At 47.6% G+C, this 22,980-nt stretch overlaps 1 protein-coding gene and 1 pseudogene across 1 annotated transcript in view; one reads left to right on the forward strand and one right to left on the reverse strand.

The window, feature by feature from the left end:
* LOC135543974 (DNA polymerase theta-like) overlaps positions 1-6,810 on the forward strand; it is a 37,214-nt pseudogene extending 30,404 nt beyond the window's left edge.
* A 490-nt stretch (positions 6,811-7,300) lies between these two features.
* LOC135543975 (baculoviral IAP repeat-containing protein 2-like) overlaps positions 7,301-22,980 on the reverse strand; it is a 40,480-nt gene continuing 24,800 nt past the window's right edge. Inside the window, exons 12-16 of the mRNA XM_064971285.1 lie at positions 21,353-21,482; positions 15,549-15,647; positions 14,055-14,207; positions 11,940-11,981; positions 7,301-7,588 (exon numbers count right to left, since the gene is read on the reverse strand). Of these exons, the coding sequence (XP_064827357.1) occupies positions 7,395-7,588; positions 11,940-11,981; positions 14,055-14,207; positions 15,549-15,647; positions 21,353-21,482 (618 nt within the window). The 3' untranslated portion in view covers positions 7,301-7,394. The remainder of the gene's footprint in view (positions 7,589-11,939; positions 11,982-14,054; positions 14,208-15,548; positions 15,648-21,352; positions 21,483-22,980) is intronic.

The raw sequence follows: 22,980 nt of genomic DNA on the forward strand, positions 1-22,980 counted from the left end.
TATATTATAGAGAGTCATGGTAGTGAGGGGTACATATTGATGTATATATTATATATTATAGAGAGCCGTGGTAGTGAGGGGTACATATTGATGTATATATTATAGAGTCGTGGTAGTGAGGGGTACATATTGATGTATATATTATATGTGGTAGTGGGGGGTACATATTGATGTATATATTATAGAGTCGTGGCAGTGAGGGGTACATATTGATGTATATATTATATATTATAGAGAGCCGTGGTAGTGAGGGGTACATATTGATGTATATATTATATATTATAGAGAGTCGTGGCAGTGAGGGGTACATATTGGTGTATATATTATAGAGAGTCATGCCAGTGAGGGGTACATATTGGTGTATATATTATAGAGAGTCATGGTAGTGAGGGGTACATATTGATGTATATATTATATATTATAGAGAGTCATGGTAGTGAGGGGTACATATTGATGTATATATTATATATTATAGAGAGTCATGGTAGTGAGGGGTACATATTGATGTATATATTATACATTATAGAGAGTCATGGTAGTGAGGGGTACATATTGATGTATATATTATATATTATAGAGAGCCGTGGTAGTGAGGGGTACATATTGATGTATATATTATAGAGAGTCGTGGCAGTGAGGGGTACATATTGATGTATATATTATAGAGAGTCATGGTAGTGAGGGGTACATATTGATGTATCTATTATATGTGGTAGTGAGGGGTACATATTGATGTATATATTATATATTATAGAGAGTCGTGGCAGTGAGGGGTACATATTGATGTATATATTATATATTATAGAGGGTCGTGGCAGTGAGGGGTACATATTGATGTATATATTATATATTATAGAGAGCCGTGGTAGTGAGGGGTACATATTGATGTATATATTATATGTGGTAGTGAGGGGTACATATTGATGTATATATTATATATTATAGAGAGTCATGGTAGTGAGGGGTACATATTGATGTATATATTATAGAGAGTCGTGGCAGTGAGGGGTACATATTGATGTATATATTATATATTATAGAGAGTCGTGGTAGTGAGGGGTACATATTGATGTATATATTATATATTATAGAGAGTCGTGGTAGTGAGGGGTACATATTGATGTATATATTATATATTATAGAGAGCCGTGGTAGTGAGGGGTACATATTGATGTATATATTATATATTATAGAGAGCCGTGGTAGTGAGGGGTACATATTGATGTATATATTATATATTATAGAGAGCCGTGGTAGTGAGGGGTACATATTGATGTATATATTATATAGAGTCATGGTAGTGAGGGGTATATATTATATATTATAGAGAGTCGTGGCAGTGAGGTGTACATATTGATGTATATATTATATGTGGTAGTGGGGGGTACATATTGATGTATATATTATATATTATAGAGAGTCATGGCAGTGAGGGGTACATATTGATGTATATATTATATATTATAGAGAGTCATGGCAGTGAGGGGTACATATTGATGTATATATTATATATTATAGAGAGCCGTGGTAGTGAGGGGTACATATTGATGTATATATTATATATTATAGAGAGCCGTGGTAGTGAGGGGTATATATTATAGAGAGTCGTGGCAGTGAGGTGTACATATTGATGTATATATTATATGTGGTAGTGAGGGGTACATATTGATGTATATATTATATGTGGTAGTGAGGGGTACATATTGATGTATATATTATATATTATAGAGAGCCGTGGTAGTGAGGGGTACATATTGATGTATATATTATATATTATAGAGAGTCATGGCAGTGAGGGGTACATATTGGTGTATATATTATATATTATAGAGAGCCGTGGTAGTGAGGGGTACATATTGATGTATATATTATAGAGAGTCGTGGCAGTGAGGGGTACATATTGATGTATATATTATATATTATAGAGAGTCATGGTAGTGAGGGGTACATATTGATGTATATATTATATGTGGTAGTGAGGGGTACATATTGATGTATATATTATATATTATAGAGAGTCGTGGCAGTGAGGGGTACATATTGATGTATATATTATAGAGAGTCATGGTAGTGAGGGGTACATATTGATGTATATATTATATATTATAGAGAGTCATGGTAGTGAGGGGTACATATTGATGTATATATTATAGAGAGTCGTGGCAGTGAGGGGTACATATTGATGTATATATTATATATTATAGAGAGTCGTGGTAGTGAGGGGTACATATTGATGTATATATTATATATTATAGAGAGCCGTGGTAGTGAGGGGTACATATTGATGTATATATTATATATTATAGAGAGCCGTGGTAGTGAGGGGTACATATTGATGTATATATTATATATTATAGAGAGCCGTGGTAGTGAGGGGTACATATTGATGTATATATTATATATTATAGAGAGTCGTGGTAGTGAGGGGTACATATTGATGTATATATTATATATTATAGAGAGTCATGGTAGTGAGGGGTACATATTGATGTATATATTATATATTATAGAGAGCCGTGGTAGTGAGGGGTACATATTGATGTATATATTATATATTATAGAGAGCCGTGGTAGTGAGGGGTACATATTGATGTATATATTATATATTATAGAGAGTCATGGCAGTGAGGGGTACATATTGATGTATATATTATAGAGAGTCATGGCAGTGAGGGGTACATATTGATGTATATATTATATATTATAGAGAGCCGTGGTAGTGAGGGGTACATATTGATGTATATATTATAGAGAGCCGTGGCAGTGAGGGGTACATATTGATGTATATATTATATATTATAGAGAGCCGTGGTAGTGAGGGGTACATATTGATGTATATATTATAGAGAGCCGTGGTAGTGAGGGGTACATATTGATGTATATATTATATAGAGTCATGGTAGTGAGGGGTATATATTATAGAGAGTCGTGGCAGTGAGGTGTACATATTGATGTATATATTATATGTGGTAGTGGGGGTACATATTGATGTATATATTATATATTATAGAGAGTCATGGCAGTGAGGGGTACATATTGATGTATATATTATATATTATAGAGAGTCATGGCAGTGAGGGGTACATATTGATGTATATATTATATATTATAGAGAGCCGTGGTAGTGAGGGGTACATATTGATGTATATATTATATATTATAGAGAGCCGTGGTAGTGAGGGGTACATATTGATGTATATATTATATAGAGTCATGGTAGTGAGGGGTATATATTATATATTATAGAGAGTCGTGGCAGTGAGGTGTACATATTGATGTATATATTATATGTGGTAGTGAGGGGTACATATTGATGTATATATTATATGTGGTAGTGAGGGGTACATATTGATGTATATATTATATATTATAGAGAGCCGTGGTAGTGAGGGGTACATATTGATGTATATATTATATATTATAGAGAGTCATGGCAGTGAGGGGTACATATTGGTGTATATATTATATATTATAGAGAGCCGTGGTAGTGAGGGGTACATATTGATGTATATATTATATATTATAGAGAGTCATGGTAGTGAGGGGTACATATTGATGTATATATTATATATTATAGAGAGTCATGGTAGTGAGGGGTACATATTGATGTATATATTATACATTATAGAGAGTCATGGTAGTGAGGGGTACATATTGATGTATATATTATATATTATAGAGAGCCGTGGTAGTGAGGGGTACATATTGATGTATATATTATAGAGAGTCGTGGCAGTGAGGGGTACATATTGATGTATATATTATATATTATAGAGAGTCATGGTAGTGAGGGGTACATATTGATGTATATATTATATGTGGTAGTGAGGGGTACATATTGATGTATATATTATATATTATAGAGAGTCGTGGCAGTGAGGGGTACATATTGATGTATATATTATATATTATAGAGAGTCGTGGCAGTGAGGGGTACATATTGATGTATATATTATATATTATAGAGAGTCATGGTAGTGAGGGGTACATATTGATGTATATATTATAGAGAGTCGTGGCAGTGAGGGGTACATATTGATGTATATATTATATATTATATAGAGTCGTGGTAGTGAGGGGTACATATTGATGTATATATTATTTATTATAGAGAGTCATGGTAGTGAGGGGTACATATTGATGTATATATTATAGAGAGTCGTGGCAGTGAGGGGTACATATTGATGTATATATTATATATTATAGAGAGCCGTGGCAGTGAGGGGTACATATTGATGTATATATTATATATTATAGAGAGCCGTGGTAGTGAGGGGTACATATTGATGTATATATTATAGAGAGTCGTGGCAGTGAGGGGTACATATTGATGTATATATTATATATTATAGAGAGTCGTGGTAGTGAGGGGTACATATTGATGTATATATTATATATTATAGAGAGCCGTGGTAGTGAGGGGTACATATTGATGTATATATTATATATTATAGAGAGCCGTGGTAGTGAGGGGTACATATTGATGTATATATTATATATTATAGAGAGCCGTGGTAGTGAGGGGTACATATTGATGTATATATTATATATTATAGAGAGTCATGGCAGTGAGGGGTACATATTGATGTATATATTATATATTATAGAGAGCCGTGGTAGTGAGGGGTACATATTGATGTATATATTATATATTATAGAGAGCCGTGGTAGTGAGGGGTACATATTGTTGTATATATTATATATTATAGAGAGTCATGGTAGTGAGGGGTACATATTGATGTATATATTATAGAGAGTCATGGCAGTGAGGGGTACATATTGATGTATATATTATATATTATAGAGAGCCGTGGTAGTGAGGGGTACATATTGATGTATATATTATAGAGAGCCGTGGCAGTGAGGGGTACATATTGATGTATATATTATATATTATAGAGAGCCGTGGTAGTGAGGGGTACATATTGATGTATATATTATATATTATAGAGAGTCATGGTAGTGAGGGGTACATATTGATGTATATATTATATATTATAGAGTCATGGTAGTGAGGGGTACATATTGATGTATATATTATATGTGGCAGTGAGGGGTACATATTGATGTACATATTGATGTATATATTATATGTGGTAGTGGGGGGTACATATTGATGTATATATTATATATTATAGAGAGCCGTGGTCATGGCAGGGCTGTTAAACGTCATCGTGGGGCGTTTTTCATCCTGCAGCTTCATGATGAACTCATCTATGAGACCGCAGAGGAGGACCTCATACAGGTAACACTCTGACCTTTAACCCCTGACCTCATACAGGTAACACTCTGACCTTTAACCCTTGACCTCATACAGGTAACACTCTGACCTTCAGCCCCTGACCTTATACAGGTAACACTCTGACCTTTAACCTCTGACCTTTAACCCTTGACCTCATACAGGTACCACTCTGACCTTCAACCCTTGACCTCATACAGGTAACACTCTGACCTTTAACATCATACAGGTAACACTCTGACCTTCAGCCCCTGACCTTATACAGGTAACACTGACCTTTAACCCCTGACCACATACAGTGTTAGGTTCTAAACAAACAGTAAAAACTACCGGACAACTAGGACAAGCTCAAACCAAGTGTATTCACCCAATGGGCCAGACATGCTCCCTCCAGCACCAGTATATAAACCCCCTTCTTCCCTCTAAACCTGACATCTGTGTTGCTAGACAGGAAGTTAAGTGATGTGGGTAATAAACTGTTCCTTCAATGGGGAGGTCTGGTAAATTCTGTGTTTGTACCGTCTTTCTGTCTAGGTGGCTCAAATAGTGAAAAGAGAGATGGAGAGTGCTGTGAAGCTCTATGTTAAGCTGAAAGCCAAGGTCAAGGTGGGACCCAGCTGGGGGAACCTGCAGGACCTGGACATCTGAACAACGTCCCAATGATCTCCCCTTCCTCCCAATGATCTCCCCTTCATCCAAAAGGGCCTGAACAACGTCCCAATGATCTCCCCTTCCTCCCAATGATCTCCCCTTCATCCAAAAGGGCCTGAACAACGTCCCAATGATCTCCCCTTCCTCCCAATGATCTCCCCTTCCTCCCAAAGGGCCTGAACAACGTCCCAATGATCTCCCCTCCCTCCCAAAGATCTCCCCTTCCTCTCAAAGGGCCTGAACAACGTCCCAATGTTCTCCCCTTCCTCCCAAAGGGCCTGAACAACGTCCCAATGATCTCCCCTTCAAGAGGAAGGTGTTATTGGGACCTGTTGGTGACAGAGCAGAGGCACAGTATTTATGAATATCTCAAGGAGTTCCACAGTGTGTGACTTTGTGGGTTTAATGTTTGTCTTGAACATATTTTTTAACCAGCGTACTGAATTTAATGTAACGAGGAGGACTTTAGTGGGTCCACATCAACCTGCTGAGATGAAGGGGAAATGTGATGTTTTGATCCCAATAATATTGATATAACGGTGTGGTTACTGTCCACTATAAATACTATTGATAACATGGTGTGGTTACTGTCCACTATAAATACTATTGATAACATGGTGTGGTTACTGTCCACTATATATACTATTGATAACATGGTGTGGTTACTGTCCACTATAAATACTATTGACAACATGGTGTGGTTACTGTCCACTATAAATACTATTGATAACATGGTGTGGTTACTGTCCACTATAAATACTATTGATAACATGGTGTGGTTACTGTCCACTATATATACTATTGATAACATGGTGTGGTTACTGTCCACTATAAATACTATTGATAACATGGTGTGGTTACTGTCCACTATAAATACTATTGATAACATGGTGTGGTTACTGTCCACTATAAATACTATTGATAACATGGTGTGGTTACTGTCCACTATAAATACTATTGACAACATGGTGTGGTTACTGTCCACTATATATACTATTGATAACATGGTGTGGTTACTGTCCACTATATATACTATTGATAACAGTGTGGTTACTGTCCACTATAAATACTATTGATAACATAGTGTGGTTACTGTCCACTATAAATACTATTGATAACATAGTGTGCGTTATAGTAGAGATAAACCAATATTACTGTTATGAAGAATAAATGACTAATCTTCTGTGAAATTGTAACTTAAGATGTTTGGTTTCTACAGTGGGCTGTTATCCTGACTGAGAATGGTTTCTACAGTGGGCTGTTACCCTGACTGAGAATGGTTTCTACAGTGGGCTGTTACCCTGACTGAGAATGGTTTCTACAGTGGGCCGTTATCCTGACTGAGAATGGTTTCTACAGTGGGCTGTTAATGTCACGTTTGAGTTGAAGAAAATGGTTCTAATTACATCCTGAGGAGAATAATACTTGATATATTTTTATTTTATTTCACACACGGTACACATCTACCAGTGCCTAACATCAAGCCTGGTTCCTCTTCGGTCTTCTAGGAGAGGAAGGTTCGGACGGTGCCCTTCACCAGTCCTCTGCAGATGGGGCATTTCCTCAGAGAGGGAGCACACTCCTTACAGACCACCAGGTGACCACACGGGATGAAGACAATGTTCACCTCCTTGTCCATACACACCTTACAGGTCCGCTCCTCCTGCAGGCGCCGTAGCTGCTCCTCCATCGGCAGGTCTGGAGGGGGAGGAGGAGGGGAGAGGAGAGGAGGAGGAGGGGGGGAGGAGGAGAGAAGGAGAGGAGTGGGGGAAGAGAGGAGGGGGGGGGAGGAGAGGAGGAGGGGAGAGGAGAGGAGGGGGAGAGGAGGGGGGGAGGAGAGGAGGAGGAGGGGAGAGGAGGAGGGGAGAGGAGTGGGGGAAGAGAGATGCAAAGTGAAAAACAACAGTAGACGAAACAGGATGCCTCAGCAGTTCAACTGAAATGTGTCTTCCTGAATCAGGGGGCCAGAATCAACGTCATCGGCGCCCAGGGAACAGTTGTTGTTGGTTAACTGCTCCCCTTGGGGCCATCAGTGTAATTTTGTAAATGATGGCGCTGGTGCATAAAACCAATTCAGACAGAGGTGAACCTACCAATTCAGACAGAGGTGAACCTACCTGAGGTGAACCTACCAGTTCAGACAGAGGTGAACCTACCTGAGGTGAACCTACCAATTTAGACAGAGGTGAACCTACTAATTCAGACAGAGGTGAACCTACCTGAGGTGAACCTACCAATTCAGACAGAGGTGAACCTACCAATTCAGACAGAGGTGAACCTACCTGAGGTGAACCTACCAGTTCAGACAGAGGTGAACCTACCTGAGGTGAACCTACCAGTTCAGACAGAGGTGAACCTACCTGAGGTGAACCTACCAGTTCAGACAGAGGTGAACCTACCAATTCAGACAGAGGTGAACCTACCTGAGGTGAACCTACCAGTTCAGACAGAGGTGAACCTACCTGAGGTGAACCTACCAGTTCAGACAGAGGTGAACCTACCAATTTAGACAGAGGTGAACCTACTAATTCAGACAGAGGTGAACCTACCTGAGGTGAACCTACCAGTTCAGACAGAGGTGAACCTACCTGAGGTGAACCTACCAGTTCAGACAGAGGTGAACCTACCAGTTCAGACAGAGGTGAACCTACTAATTCAGACAGAGGTGAACCTACCAGTTCAGACAGAGGTGAACCTACCTGAGGTGTAATGGGTTCGCACTCAAGTATGTCGCAGAAATCTGTCTTTATTATTTTTAAAATAGTTTTTACTGCATCTTGGATATTGTACATAGATGCATTATTCATCCTAGTTTTGTCAAAATCGGGCCAGTGGTGTCTGAGATATCACGTGGGTTAGCTGGACTCATCCTGAGAATGTGCCAAATGTAATTACTGAGAAACTGGTACAGAGCATAAGATATTCAGACCCCTTCACTCTTTCCACACTTTGTTACGTTACAGCCTTGTTCTAAAACGGATTAAATAAATACAAATCCTCAGCAATCTACACACTATCACATAATGACAAAACAAAAACAAGTTTTTGGAAATTTTAGCAATTGTATTAAAAATAAAAAACCGATACATTAAGTACACAGACCCTTTGCTATGAGACTCGAAATTGAGCTCAGGTGTATCCTGTTTCCATTGATCGTCCTTGAGATGTTTCTACAACTTGATTGGAATCCACCTGTGGTAAATTCAATTGATTGGACATGATTTGGAAAGGCACACACCTGTCTATATGAGGTCCCACAGCTGACCGTGCACATCAGAGCAAAAACCAATCCATGAGGTCGAAGGAATTGTCCGTACAGCTCAGAGACAGGATTGTGTCGAGGCACAGATCTGGGGAACGTTGCCAAAAAACGTCTGCAGCTTTGAAGGTCCCCAAGAACACAGTGGCCTTCATCATTCTTAAATGGAAGAAGTTTGGAACCACCAAGACTCCTAGAGCTGGCCGCCCGGCCAAACCGAGCAATCGGTGGAGAAGGGCCTTGGTCAGGGAGGTGACCAAGAACCCAATGATAGAACTCCAGAGTTCCTCTGTGGAGATGGGAGAACTTTCCAGAAGAACAAACATCTCTGCAGCACTCCACTAATCAGACCTTTATGATAGAGTGTTCACACAGAAGTTGCTCCTCAGTAAAAGGAACATGACAGCCCGCTTGGAGTTTGCCAAAAGACACCTAAAGACTCTCTGACCATGAGATACAAGATTCTCTGGAAGAATCCTTACGGTGAAGCATGGTGGTGGCATGTCCAGCTTCAAAGTATCTCCCTACTCCCCAAATACAGCAGAAGAAAAGAAAGTCCAATAAGACACATATACTGGTCGGGTCCATCCCTGAGCTCGCTCTTTTGAGAAGGACAAAAATAACAGGAGTGACAAAAAAAAAGAATTTTCAGCAGCAGGGAGACTAGTCAGGATTGAGGGAAAGATGAACAGAGCAATGTATAGAGAGATCCTTGATGATAAACCTGCTCAAGAACGCTCAGGACCTCAGACTGGGGCGAAGGTTCACCTTCCAACAGGACAATAATCCTAAGCACACAGCCAAGACAATGCAGGAGTGGCTTCGGGACAAGTCTCTGAATAGCCAGAGCCCGGACTTGAACCCAACATCTCTGGAGAGAACTGAAAATAGCCGTGCAGCGACGCCTCCCCCCATCAAACCTGACAGAGTTTGAGAAGATCTACAGAGAAGAATGGGTGAAACTTCCCAAATACAGGTGTGCCAAGCTTGTAGCATCATACCCAAGAAGACACGAGGCTTTAATCGCTGCCAAAGGTACTTCAACAAAGTACTGAGTAAAGGGTCTGAATACTTATGTCAATGTGATCTTATTTTTATTTTTTTTAATAAATTAGCAAACATGTCTGAAGACCTGTTTTTGCTTTGTCATTGTGGGGTATTGTGATGTCATTATGGGGTATTGTGATGTCATTGTGGGGTATTTTGTGTAGATTGAAGGTAAAAAAAAAAGATTTAATCCATTTTAGAATAAGGCTGTAACGTAACAAAATGTGGAAAAAGTCAAGGGGTCTGAATACTTTACGAAGGCCCTGTATATAAGAGATACACATGTGGCTATTATAGCGCCACCGTGTGGTCGATATCAATGTCCTCGCATATGTTGAGTCTTGACAGTGGTTGCAGCATGTGTACCAAATTTAGTTACAATACGAATATCGTTGACTGATTTATATGCCAGCCCACGTCGTTTTAGGGACTAGTCTGGAAAGTATTGCGTTGAGAGACCATTATCCATAGATGCCGCAGATCATTAATTCGGTGCCAGATGAGTAGTGTTGTCATTTTTATTTCCCCAAATTCTAAATTCCGTTGAATCCATCTTGGTGGACCCGAGGAAAATGTGTTCCTTGTGAAGAGAGGGTCCTATGTGCTGAATTTCACGATTTTGGATCAAACTGGGTTAGGGGCGTCGCCTTTCAAAGTTAGCATTTTCAACTGATGGTTATAGCGCCACCATCTGGCAAATGAGTGTAATTTTCTAAATGACAGATCTCTATGGCAAACGCATCTCACCCTTGTTTCATCAAAAATCAGACCAGTGCTGTCTGACATATCGCGTGTGTTGAGCATACAAACGGACGGAGACAAATCCACACAAACACCAACTGACACATGGTAACACCTCTCTCTTACTAGTGCAGGGTAGAGCAAGGTAATGAGGCCTCAGGACCACCCACTCAATCACCGCTGACAGCCAATAGCAGCTCTCAGGAGATTAAACCCCTCCCATAGGATGACACTTCTGACCCCGCCCATCCATCCCAGTTCCAAGGCCTCATTCCACAGGCCAGCAGGTCTCCAAGCCAAAGCAACAAGCAGAAAAAAGCCCTGTATGTAGAGATGTGTGTGTGTGTGTATATAGCCAGGCAGAGTGTGTGTGTGTGTCTATAGCCAGGCAGAGTGTGTGTGTGTGTCTATAGCCAGGCAGAGTGTGTGTGTGTCTATAGCCAGGCAGAGTGTGTGTGTGTGTCTATAGCCAGGCAGAGTGTGTGTGTCTATCGCCAGGCAGAGTGTGTGTGTGTGTGTGTGTGTCTATAGCCAGGCAGAGTGTGTGTGTCTATCGCCAGGCAGAGTGTGTGTGTGTGTGTGTCTATAGCCAGGCAGTGTGTGTGTGTGTGTGTGTGTGTCTATAGCCAGACAGTGTGTGTGTGTGTGTGTCTATAGCCAGGCAGTGTGTGTGTGTGTGTGTGTCTATAGCCAGGCAGTGTGTGTGTGTGTGTGTGTGTGTGTGTCTATAGCCAGGCAGTGTGTGTGTGTGTGTGTGTGTGTGTGTGTGTGTGTGTGTGTGTGTGTGTGTGTGTGTGTGTCTATAGCCAGGCAGTGTGTGTGTGTGTCTATATCCAGGCAGTGTGTGTGTCTATAGCCAGGCAGTGTGTGTGTGTGTGTGTCTATAGCCAGGCAGTGTGTGTGTGTGTGTGTGTGTCTATAGCCAGGCAGTGTGTGTGTGTGTGTGTGTGTCTATAGCCAGGCAGTGTGTGTGTGAAAGTGTGTGTGTGTATATATATATACCTGAGAGATCTTGACTTGGTGATGAGGCTTCATTTGCCTGGGCTGAAAGGGTCATTGAGAACAAGAATTAAACATATGTTTGAAATTAAACTGAACTGGGTGAAGTGGGACTAACTGAATTGAGCTGGGTGAAGTGGGACTAACTGAACTGAGCTGGGTGAAGTGGGACTAACTGAACTGAGCTGGGTGAAGTGGGACTAACTGAACTGAGCTGGGTGAAGTGGGACTAACTAGACTGAACTGAACTGGGTGAAGTGGGACTAACTAGACTGAACTGAACTGGGTGAAGTGGGACTAACTGAGCTGAGCTGGGTGAAGTGGGACTAACTGAATTGAGCTGGGTGAAGTGGGACTAACTGAACTGAACTGGGTGAAGTGGGACTAACTGAATTGAGCTGGGTGAAGTGGGACTAACTGAATTGAGCTGGGTGAAGTGGGACTAACTGAACTGAACTGGGTGAAGTGGGACTAACTGAACTGGGTGAAGTGGGACTAACTGAATTGAGCTGGGTGAAGTGGGACTAACTGAATTGAGCTGGGTGAAGTGGGACTAACTGAATTGAGCTGGGTGAAGTGGGACTAACTGAATTGAGCTGGGTGAAGTGGGACTAACTGAATTGAGCTGGGTGAAGTGGGACTAACTGAATTGAGCTGGGTGAAGTGGGACTAACTGAACTGAACTGGGTGAAGTGGGACTAACTGAACTGGGTGAAGTGGGACTAACTGAACTGAGCTGGGTGAAGTGGGACTAACTGAATTGAGCTGGGTGAAGTGGGACTAACTGAACTGAACTGGGTGAAGTGGGACTAACTGAACTGAGCTGGGTGAAGTGGGACTAACTGAACTGAGCTGGGTGAAGTGGGACTAACTGAACTGGGACTAACTGAGCTGGGTGAAGTGGGACTAACTGAACTGCGTGAAGTGGGACTAACTAGACTGAACTGAACTGGGTGAAGTGGGACTAACTGAACTGAGCTGGGTGAAGTGGGACTAACTGAATTGAGCTGGGTGAAGTGGGACTAACTGAATTGAGCTGGGTGAAGTGGGACTAACTGAATTGAGCTGGGTGAAGTGGGACTAACTGAATTGAGCTGGGTGAAGTGGGACTAACTGAATTGAGCTGGGTGAAGTGGGACTAACTGAACTGAGCTGGGTGAAGTGGGACTAACTTGACGATACTTTATAACTCAGGCTCAGCATGGCCCTGAGCTGTAAAATAACCTTTCTATATAAGGATGGGTCAATCTGATGGTTTAGTAGGCTGACCTAGATCAGTTGTCTGCCTGACCCCTGATCTACCCACCAATCATTCCCACAGACAAGCTCAGAACGATACAACACATCCCACCATCCTTCCCAAACCCGGACGGCTAGAGCTACACACCCCATGACAAGGGGTTAAGGAGCCGAGGATTCCAAAACGAGGGGTTAAGGAGCCGAGGATTCCAAAACGAGGGGTTAAGGAGCCGAGGAGTCCAAAACTAGGGGTTAAGGAGCCGGAGTCCAAAACTAGGGGTTAAGGAGCCGAGGATTCCAAAACTAGGGGTGAAGGAGCCGAGGATTCCAAAACTAGGGGTGAAGGAGCCGAGGAGTCCAAAACGAGGGGTTAAGGAGCCGAGGAGTCCAAAACGAGGGGTTAAGGAGCCGAGGTGCCCAAAACGAGGGGTTAAGGAGCCGAGGAGTCCAAAACGAGGGGTTAAGGAGCCGAGGAGTCCAAAACTAGGGGTTAAGGAGGCGAGGAGTCCATAACTAGGGGTTAAGGAGCCGAGGAGTCCATAACTAGGGGTTAAGGAGCCGAGGATTCCAAAACTAGTGGTTAAGGAGCCGAAAACTAGGGGTTGAGAGCAGAAGGGACTAGGGGTTAGGGAGCTAGGCATTAGGAAAATAGGGCTTAGGGAGCTAGGGGTCTTAGGAAATTAAGGATTAGGAGCAGAAGAGAGCTAGGGAGTAAAGGGACTAGAAGTTAGGGAGCTAGAAAGTAAAGAGACTAGGAGTTAGGGGACTAGGGCGAGCCACAGTGAGGGATGTTCAAGGTGAAGTCTCTAGCAGGTTAGGTTAAGGGGAAAAGAAGTTAGGGTGTGAGGTAAGAGTTGAAAGGTCAGAAGTAAGGTTTACCCATGAGGTCTCTGAGCAGGTAGACATCGTTCTTCTGGATCCAGTTCCTGAAGACCTCAGCTGCTGCGTTCCCTTTAGTCAGCACCAAGTCTATCAGTCTGGCTGTCTGCTGCTGGGAGGACTGGCCCTGGAGACCACTGTATTCCTCTCCACCTGAAGAGACAGGGGTCAGAGGTCAGCACCAAGTCTATCAGTCTGGCTGTCTGCTGCTGGGAGGACTGGCCCTGGAGACCACTGTATTCCTCTCCACCTGAAGAGACAGGGGTCAGAGGTCAGCACCAAGTCTATCAGTCTGGCTGTCTGCTGCTGGGAGGACTGGCCCTGGAGACCACTGTATTCCTCTCCACCTGAAGAGACAGGGGTCAGAGGTCAGCACCAAGTCTATCAGTCTGGCTGTCTGCTGCTGGGAGGACTGGCCCTGGAGACCACTGTATTCCTCTCCACCTGAAGAGACAGGGGTCAGAGGTCAGCACCAAGTCTATCAGTCTGGCTGTCTGCTGCTGGGAGGACTGGTCCTGGAGACCACTGTATTCCTCTCCACCTGAAGAAACAGGGGTCAGAGGTCAGCACCAAGTCTATCAGTCTGGCTGTCTGCTGCTGGGAGGACTGGCCCTGGAGACCACTGTATTCCTCTCCACCTGAAGAAACAGGGGTCAGAGGTCAGCACCAAGTCTATCAGTCTGGCTGTCTGCTGCTGGGAGGACTGGCCCTGGAGACCACTGTATTCCTCTCCACCTGAAGAGACAGGGGTCAGAGGTCAGCACCAAGTCTATCAGTCTGGCTGTCTGCTGCTGGGAGGACTGGCCCTGGAGACCACTGTATTCCTCTCCACCTGAAGAGACAGGGGTCAGAGGTCAGCACCAAGTCTATCAGTCTGGCTGTCTGCTGCTGGGAGGACTGGCCCTGGAGACCACTGTATTCCTCTCCACCTGAAGAGACAGGGGTCAGAGGTCAGCACCAAGTCTATCAGTCTGGCTGTCTGCTGCTGGGAGGACTGGCCCTGGAGACCACTGTATTCCTCTCCACCTGAAGAGACAGGGGTCAGAGGTCAGCACCAAGTCTATCAGTCTGGCTGTCTGCTGCTGGGAGGACTGGCCCTGGAGACCACTGTATTCCTCTCCACCTGAAGAGACAGGGGTCAGAGGTCAGCACCAAGTCTATCAGTCTGGCTGTCTGCTGCTGGGAGGACTGGCCCTGGAGACCACTGTACTCTTCACCTACTGTAGAGATATCATAACATCAATATAGTACTGTAGTAGTAGCTAGTAGTTCAACATGTAGTAGTATATTTGTAATAATAAAGATATACTGATGGGCGCTCCAGGACCGACTAAACATTAATATTGTAGTAGTAGCAGCTTGTAGTATATACCATGTATTAGTAACATACTGATGACGTTCTGTTCCCTGAGGAGGTTCAAGACAGACACTCTTCACAACATAAATAATAATATTCATTAGTACTGTAGTAATATATTAGTAGTATAGACGTACTGATGACGTTCTGTTCTCTGAGGTGCTCCAGGACAGACTCAACACTCTTCAGGCGCTGGACCAACGCTGCCTGGTGTCTCTTCAAGAACGAATTACCATCTGGAGAGACAGGGGAGAGAGCGTTGGCATTCGATTCAGTTGGAGTCTGGCACCAGAAGCTTATTAACTGGGCCAAGCCTGAGGACAACAACTTCTCCCACAACGTTAGCAAGACAAAGGAGCTGATCGTGGAATACAGGAAACGGAGAGCAAGAGGACAAGGGTGTCTAGTTTGAGAAACAGACACCTCACAAGTCCTCAACTGGCAGCTTCATTAAATAATACCCGCAAAACACCAGTCTCAACGTCAACAGTGAAGAGGCGACTCCGGGAGGCTGGCCTTCGAGGCAGAATTGTAAAGAAAAAGACATATCTCAGACTGGCCAATAAATAGAAAAGGCCATTTTGAGCCTGTAATCAAACCCACAAATGCTGATGCTCCAGATTCTCAACTAGTCTAAAGAAGGCCAGTTATATTGCTTCTTTAATCAGCACAAGTTTTCAGCTGTGCTAAAATGATTGCAAAAGGGTTTTCTCATGATCAATTAGCCTTTTAAAATTATAAACTTGGATTACTTAACACAACGTGCCATTGAAACACAGGAGTGATGGTTACTGATAGTGGGCCTCTGTACTCCTATGTAGATATTCCATTAAAAATCAGCTGTTTCCAGCTACAATAGTCATTTACAACATTAACAATGTCTACACTGTATTTCTGAATGGTGTTATTTTAATGGACAAAAAAAGTATGCTTTTCTTTCAAAAACAGGGAAACTTTAAAGTGACCCCAAACTTTTGAACGGTACTGTACATACCCCTGCACGTTGACTTGGTACTCCGTGTGTATATAGAGCCAAGTTATCATTACTCGTGTATTTATTCAGCTCTTGGTAGCCACCCGCTGTGTAAGCATATGACAAATACAATTTGATTTGAACCCTAGAAACAGACGTCTGCTGTACCAGAAGCCCTCTCCTCGGTCAGCATCTCCCCTCCCTCCCTCCCATCAGCTGTACCTGAAGCCCTCTCCTCGGTCAGCATCTCCCCTCCCTCCCTCCCTCCCATCAGCTGTACCAGAAGCCATCTCCTCGGTCAGCATCTCCCCTCCCTCCCTCCCATCAGCTGTACCTGAAGCCCTCTCCTCGGTCAGCATCTCCCCTCCCTCCCTCCCTCCCATCAGCTGTACCAGAAGCCATCTCCTCGGTCAGCATCTCCTCTCCCTCCCTCCCTCCCTCCCATCAGCTGTACCAGAAGCCCTCTCCTCGGTCAGCATCTCCCCCTCCCTCCCTCCCTCCCTCCCTCCCTCCCATCAGCTGTACCAGAAGCCCTCTCCTCGGTCAGCATCTCCCCTCCCTCCCTCCCATCAGCTGTACCAGAAGCCCTCTCCTCGGTCAGCATCTCCCCTCCCTCCCTCCCTCCCTCCCTCCCTCCCTCCCATCAGCTGTACCAGAAGCCATCTCCTCGGTCAGCATCTCCTCTCCCTCCCTCCCTCCCTCCCTCCCATCAGCCGTACCAGAAGCCCTCTCCTCGGTCAGCATCTCCCCTCCCTCCCTCCCTCCCTCCCTCCCTCCCATCAGCTGTACCAGAAGCCCTCTCCTCGGTCAGCATCTCCCCTCCCTCCCTCCCATCAGCTGTACCAGAAGCCCTCTCCTCGGTCAGCATCTCCCCTCCCTCCCTCCCATCAGCTGTACCTGAAGCCCTCTCCTCGGTCAGCATCTCCCCTCCCTCCCTCCCTCCCTCCCTCCCATCAGCTGTACCAGAAGCCCTCTCCTCGGTCAGCATCTCCCCTCCCTCCCTCCCTCCCTCCCTCCCTCCCATCAGCTGTACCAGAAGCCCTCTCCTCCCTCCCTCCCATCAGCTGTACCTGAAGCCCTCTCCTCGGTCAGCATCTCCCCCTCCCTCCCTCCCATCAGCTGTACCAGAAGCCATCTCCTCGGTCAGCATCTCCCCTCCCTCCCTCCCTCCCTCCCTCCCTCCCATCAGCTGTACCAGAAGCCCTCTCCTCGGTCAGCATCTCCCCTCCCTCCCTCCCTCCCATCAGCCGTACCAGAAGCCATCTCCTCGGTCAGCATCTCCCCTCCCTCCCTCCCTCCCTCCCTCCCTCCCTCCCTCCCTCCCTCCCATCAGCTGTACCAGAAGCCCTCTCCTCGGTCAGCATCTCCCCTCCCCTCCCTCCCATCAGCTGTACCAGAAGCCCTCTCCTCGGTCAGCATCTCCCTCCCTCCCATCAGCCGTACCTGAAGCCATCTCCTCGGTCAGCATCTCCCTCCCTCCCTCCCTCCCTCCCTCCCTCCCATCAGCCGTACCAGAAGCCCTCTCCTCGGTCAGCATCTCCCCTCCCTCCCTCCCTCCCTCCCATCAGCTGTACCAGAAGCCCTCTCCTCGGTCAGCATCTCCCCTCCCTCCCTCCCTCCCTCCCATCAGCTGTACCAGAAGCCCTCTCCTCGGTCAGCATCTCCCCTCCCTCCCTCCCATCAGCTGTACCAGAAGCCATCTCCTCGGTCAGCATCTCCCCTCCCTCCCTCCCTCCCTCCCTCCCTCCCTCCCATCAGCTGTACCAGAAGCCCTCTCCTTGGTCAGCATCTCCCCTCCCTCCCTCCCATCAGCTGTACCAGAAGCCCTCTCCTCGGTCAGCATCTCTCCTCCTCTCCCTCCCTCCCTCCCTCCCTCCCTCCCATCAGCTGTACCAGAAGCCCTCTCCTCGGTCAGCATCTCCCCTCCCTCCCTCCCTCCCTCCCTCCCTCCCATCAGCTGTACCAGAAGCCATCTCCTCGGTCAGCATCTCCCCTCCCTCCCTCCCTCCCTCCCTCCCTCCCTCCCTCCCATCAGCTGTACCAGAAGCCCTCTCCTTGGTCAGCATCTCCCCTCCCTCCCTCCCATCAGCTGTACCTGAAGCCCTCTCCTCGGTCAGCATCTCCCCTCCCTCCCTCCCTCCCATCAGCTGTACCAGAAGCCCTCTCCTCGGTCAGCATCTCCCCTCCCTCCCTCCCATCAGCCGTACCTGAAGCCCTCTCCTCGGTCAGCATCTCCCCTCCCTCCCTCCCTCCCTCCCTCCCTCCCTCTCATCAGCCGTACCTGAAGCCCTCTCCTCGGTCAGCATCTCCCCTCCCTCCCTCCCTCCCTCCCTCCCATCAGCTGTACCAGAAGCCCTCTCCTCGGTCAGCATCTCCCCTCCCTCCCTCCCTCCCATCAGCTGTACCAGAAGCCATCTCCTCGGTCAGCATCTCCCCTCCCTCCCTCCCTCCCTCCCATCAGCCGTACCTGAAGCCCTCTCCTCGGTCAGCATCTCCCCTCCCTCCCTCCCTCCCTCCCATCAGCTGTACCAGAAGCCCTCTCCTCGGTCAGCATCTCCCCCTCCCTCCCTCCCTCCCATCAGCTGTACCAGAAGCCCTCTCCTCGGTCAGCATCTCCCCTCCCTCCCTCCCTCCCTCCCATCAGCCGTACCTGAAGCCCTCTCCTCGGTCAGCATCTCCCCCCTCCCTCCCTCCCTCCCATCAGCCGTACCAGAAGCCCTCTCCTCGGTCAGCATCTCCCCTCCCTCCCTCCCTCCCTCCCATCAGCTGTACCAGAAGCCCTCTCCTCGGTCAGCATCTCCCTCCCTCCCTCCCTCCCATCAGCCGTACCTGAAGCCCTCTCCTCGGTCAGCATCTCCCCTCCCTCCCTCCCTCCCTCCCATCAGCTGTACCTGAAGCCCTCTCCTCGGTCAGCATCTCCCCTCCCTCCCTCCCTCCCTCCCTCCCTCCCTCCCTCCCATCAGCTGTACCAGAAGCCCTCTCCTCGGTCAGCATCTCCCCTCCCTCCCTCCCATCAGCCGTACCTGAAGCCATCTCCTCGGTCAGCATCTCCCTCCCCCTCCCTCCCTCCCTCCCTCCCTCCCTCCCTCCCATCAGCTGTACCAGAAGCCATCTCCTCGGTCAGCATCTCCCCTCCCTCCCTCCCTCCCTCCCTCCCTCCCTCCCTCCCATCAGCTGGACCTGAAGCCCTCTCCTCGGTCAGCATCTCCCCTCCCTCCCATCAGCTGTACCAGAAGCCATCTCCTCGGTCAGCATCTCCCCTCCCTCCCTCCCTCCCATCAGCCGTACCTGAAGCCCTCTCCTCGGTCAGCATCTCCCCTCCCTCCCTCCCTCCCTCCCTCCCTCCCATCAGCCGTACCAGAAGCCCTCTCCTCGGTCAGCATCTCCCCCTCCCTCCCTCCCTCCCATCAGCTGTACCTGAAGCCCTCTCCTCGGTCAGCATCTCCCCTCCCTCCCTCCCTCCCATCAGCTGTACCTGAAGCCCTCTCCTCGGTCAGCATCTCCCCTCCCTCCCTCCCTCCCATCAGCTGTACCTGAAGCCCTCTCCTCGGTCAGCATCTCCTCCCCCCCCTCCCTCCCTCCCATCAGCCGTACCAGAAGCCCTCTCCTCGGTCAGCATCTCCCCCTCCCTCCCTCCCTCCCTCCCATCAGCCGTACCAGAAGCCCTCTCCTCGGTCAGCATCTCCCCTCCCTCCCTCCCTCCCTCCCATCAGCTGTACCAGAAGCTCTCTCCTCGGTCAGCATCTCCCCTCCCTCCCTCCCTCCCTCCCTCCCTCCCTCCCATCAGCCGTACCAGAAGCCCTCTCCTCGGTCAGCATCTCCCCTCCCTCCCTCCCTCCCTCCCTCCCTCCCTCCCATCAGCTGTACCTGAAGCCATCTCCTCGGTCAGCATCTCCCCTCCCTCCCTCCCTCCCTCCCATCAGCCGTACCAGAAGCCCTCTCCTCGGTCAGCATCTCCCCTCCCTCCCATCAGCTGTACCAGAAGCCCTCTCCTCGGTCAGCATCTCCCCTCCCTCCCTCCCTCCCATCAGCTGTACCAGAAGCCATCTCCTCGGTCAGCATCTCTCCTCCCTCCCTCCCTCCCTCCCATCAGCTGTACCAGAAGCCATCTCCTCGGTCAGCATCTCCCTCCCTCCCTCCCTCCCTCCCATCAGCTGTACCAGAAGCCCTCTCCTCGGTCAGCATCTCCCCTCCCTCCCTCCCTCCCTCCCATCAGCTGTACCAGAAGCCCTCTCCTCGGTCAGCATCTCCCCTCCCTCCCTCCCTCCCTCCCTCCCATCAGCCGTACCAGAAGCCCTCTCCTCGGTCAGCATCTCCCCTCCCTCCCTCCCTCCCTCCCTCCCTCCCTCCCATCAGCTGTACCTGAAGCCCTCTCCTCGGTCAGCATCTCCCCTCCCTCCCTCCCATCAGCTGTACCAGAAGCCCTCTCCTCGGTCAGCATCTCCCTCCCTCCCTCCCTCCCATCAGCTGTACCAGAAGCCCTCTCCTCGGTCAGCATCTCCCCTCCCTCCCTCCCATCAGCCGTACCTGAAGCCCTCTCCTCGGTCAGCATCTCCCCTCCCTCCCTCCCTCCCATCAGCTGTACCAGAAGCCATCTCCTCGGTCAGCATCTCCCCTCCCTCCCTCCCTCCCATCAGCTGTACCTGAAGCCCTCTCCTCGGTCAGCATCTCCCCTCCCTCCCTCCCATCAGCTGTACCAGAAGCCATCTCCTCGGTCAGCATCTCCCCTCCCTCCCTCCCATCAGCTGTACCAGAAGCCATCTCCTCGGTCAGCATCTCCCTCCCCCTCCCTCCCTCCCATCAGCCGTACCTGAAGCCCTCTCCTCGGTCAGCATCTCCCCTCCCTCCCTCCCATCAGCTGTACCAGAAGCCCTCTCCTCGGTCAGCATCTCCCCTCCCTCCCTCCCATCAGCTGTACCAGAAGCCCTCTCCTCGGTCAGCATCTCCCCTCCCTCCCATCAGCCGTACCTGAAGCCATCTCCTCGGTCAGCATCTCTTTCTCCTCCTCTCTCTTTTGGTCCTCGGCACTCAGCAGGTCTGAGACCAGTTCCTGGACCGTCTTGTAGTTCTCTCCGCTGGTCAGAATCTTACTCTGGACCTGTAGATTATAGACACACAAGACTGAGTCCCTCTGCTTCATGGAAATATACACTGAACAATGATAGAAAAACTCAACATGCAACAATTTCAAAGATTCTACTGAGTTACAGTTCATATGAGGAAACCAGAGGATTTAAATGAATTCATTAGGCCCTAATCTATGGCTTTCACATGACTGCGAATACAGATATGCATCTGTTGGTAACGGATACCTTTAAAAAAAAAAATGGCCTCACAACGGGCCTCATCACTGTGTTTCAGTGCATTCAAATTGCCATCGATAAAATGCCGTCGTGTTCGTTGTCTGTACCTTACGCCTGCCCATAACATAACCCCACCATGGGCCACTCTGGTCACAACGTTGACATCAGCAAACCTCTCGCCCGCACGACGCCATACACGTGGTCTGCGGTTATGAGGTCAGTTGGACTTGCTGTCAAATTCTCTAAAACAATGTTGGAGGCGGCTTATGGTAGAGAAATGAACATTAAATTCTCTGGCAACAGCTCTGATGGACATTCCTGCAGTCAGCATGCCAATTGCACGCTCCCTCAAAACTTGAGACTTCGTGGCATTGTGTTGTGTGACAAAACTGCACATTTTAGTGGCATTTTATTGATATGCCACACCTGACAGGTGGATGGATTATTTTGTTAGGACAAATGCTCACTAACAGGGATGTAAACAAATTTGTGCACAGAATTTGAGAGATATATGCTTTGTGTGTGTATGGGGCATAACAAAAATAATTAAAAATAATAAAAATAAAAATAGGGGATATTTTATTTCAGTTCATGAAACCAACACTTTACATGTTGTGTTTATATTTTTGTTCAGTGTATTTTTATAGACACACACAGGACAGGGAGTCACTCAGCGTCATGGAATATAATTAGATTATGTACCGTCTGCTTGACCAGGCCACGCTCAAATCCCATCTCTAGAGCCGACACAACCACCGGAGTGTTCATCATCACTGCATCTTCCGACCGCTCCTCACCTGGACCCAGGTTCACCACTAGAGGGGGAGGAGTGAACGAGAGAGAGAGAGCAGGAGGGAGGGGGGAGGAAGTGAGAGAAAGAGCGGGAGGAGGGAGGAGAGAGAGAGAGAGAGAGAGCGGGAGGAAGTGAGAGAGCGGGAGGGAGGAAGAGAGAGAGAGAGCGGGAGGAAGGAAGTGAGAGAGAGAGCGGGAGGAAGGAAGTGAGAGAGAGAGAGCGGGAGGGAGGAAGTGAGAGAGAGAGCGGGAGGGAGGAAGTGAGAGAGAGAGAGCGGGAGGGAGGAAGTGAGAGAGAGAGCGGGAGGGAGGAAGTGTAGAGAGAGAGCGGGAGGGAGGAAGTGAGAGAGAGAGCGGGAGGGAGGAAGTGAGAGAGAGAGCGGGGGAGGGGAGGGAGGAAGTGAGAGAGAGAGCGGGAGGGAGGAAGTGAGCGGGAGGGAGGAAGAGAGAGAGAGAGCGGGAGGGAGGAAGTGAGCGGGAGGGAGGGAAGTGAGAGAGAGA

This window comes from Oncorhynchus masou, chromosome 8 (assembly GCF_036934945.1).
Source record: "Oncorhynchus masou masou isolate Uvic2021 chromosome 8, UVic_Omas_1.1, whole genome shotgun sequence".
Taxonomy (NCBI): domain Eukaryota; kingdom Metazoa; phylum Chordata; class Actinopteri; order Salmoniformes; family Salmonidae; genus Oncorhynchus; species Oncorhynchus masou.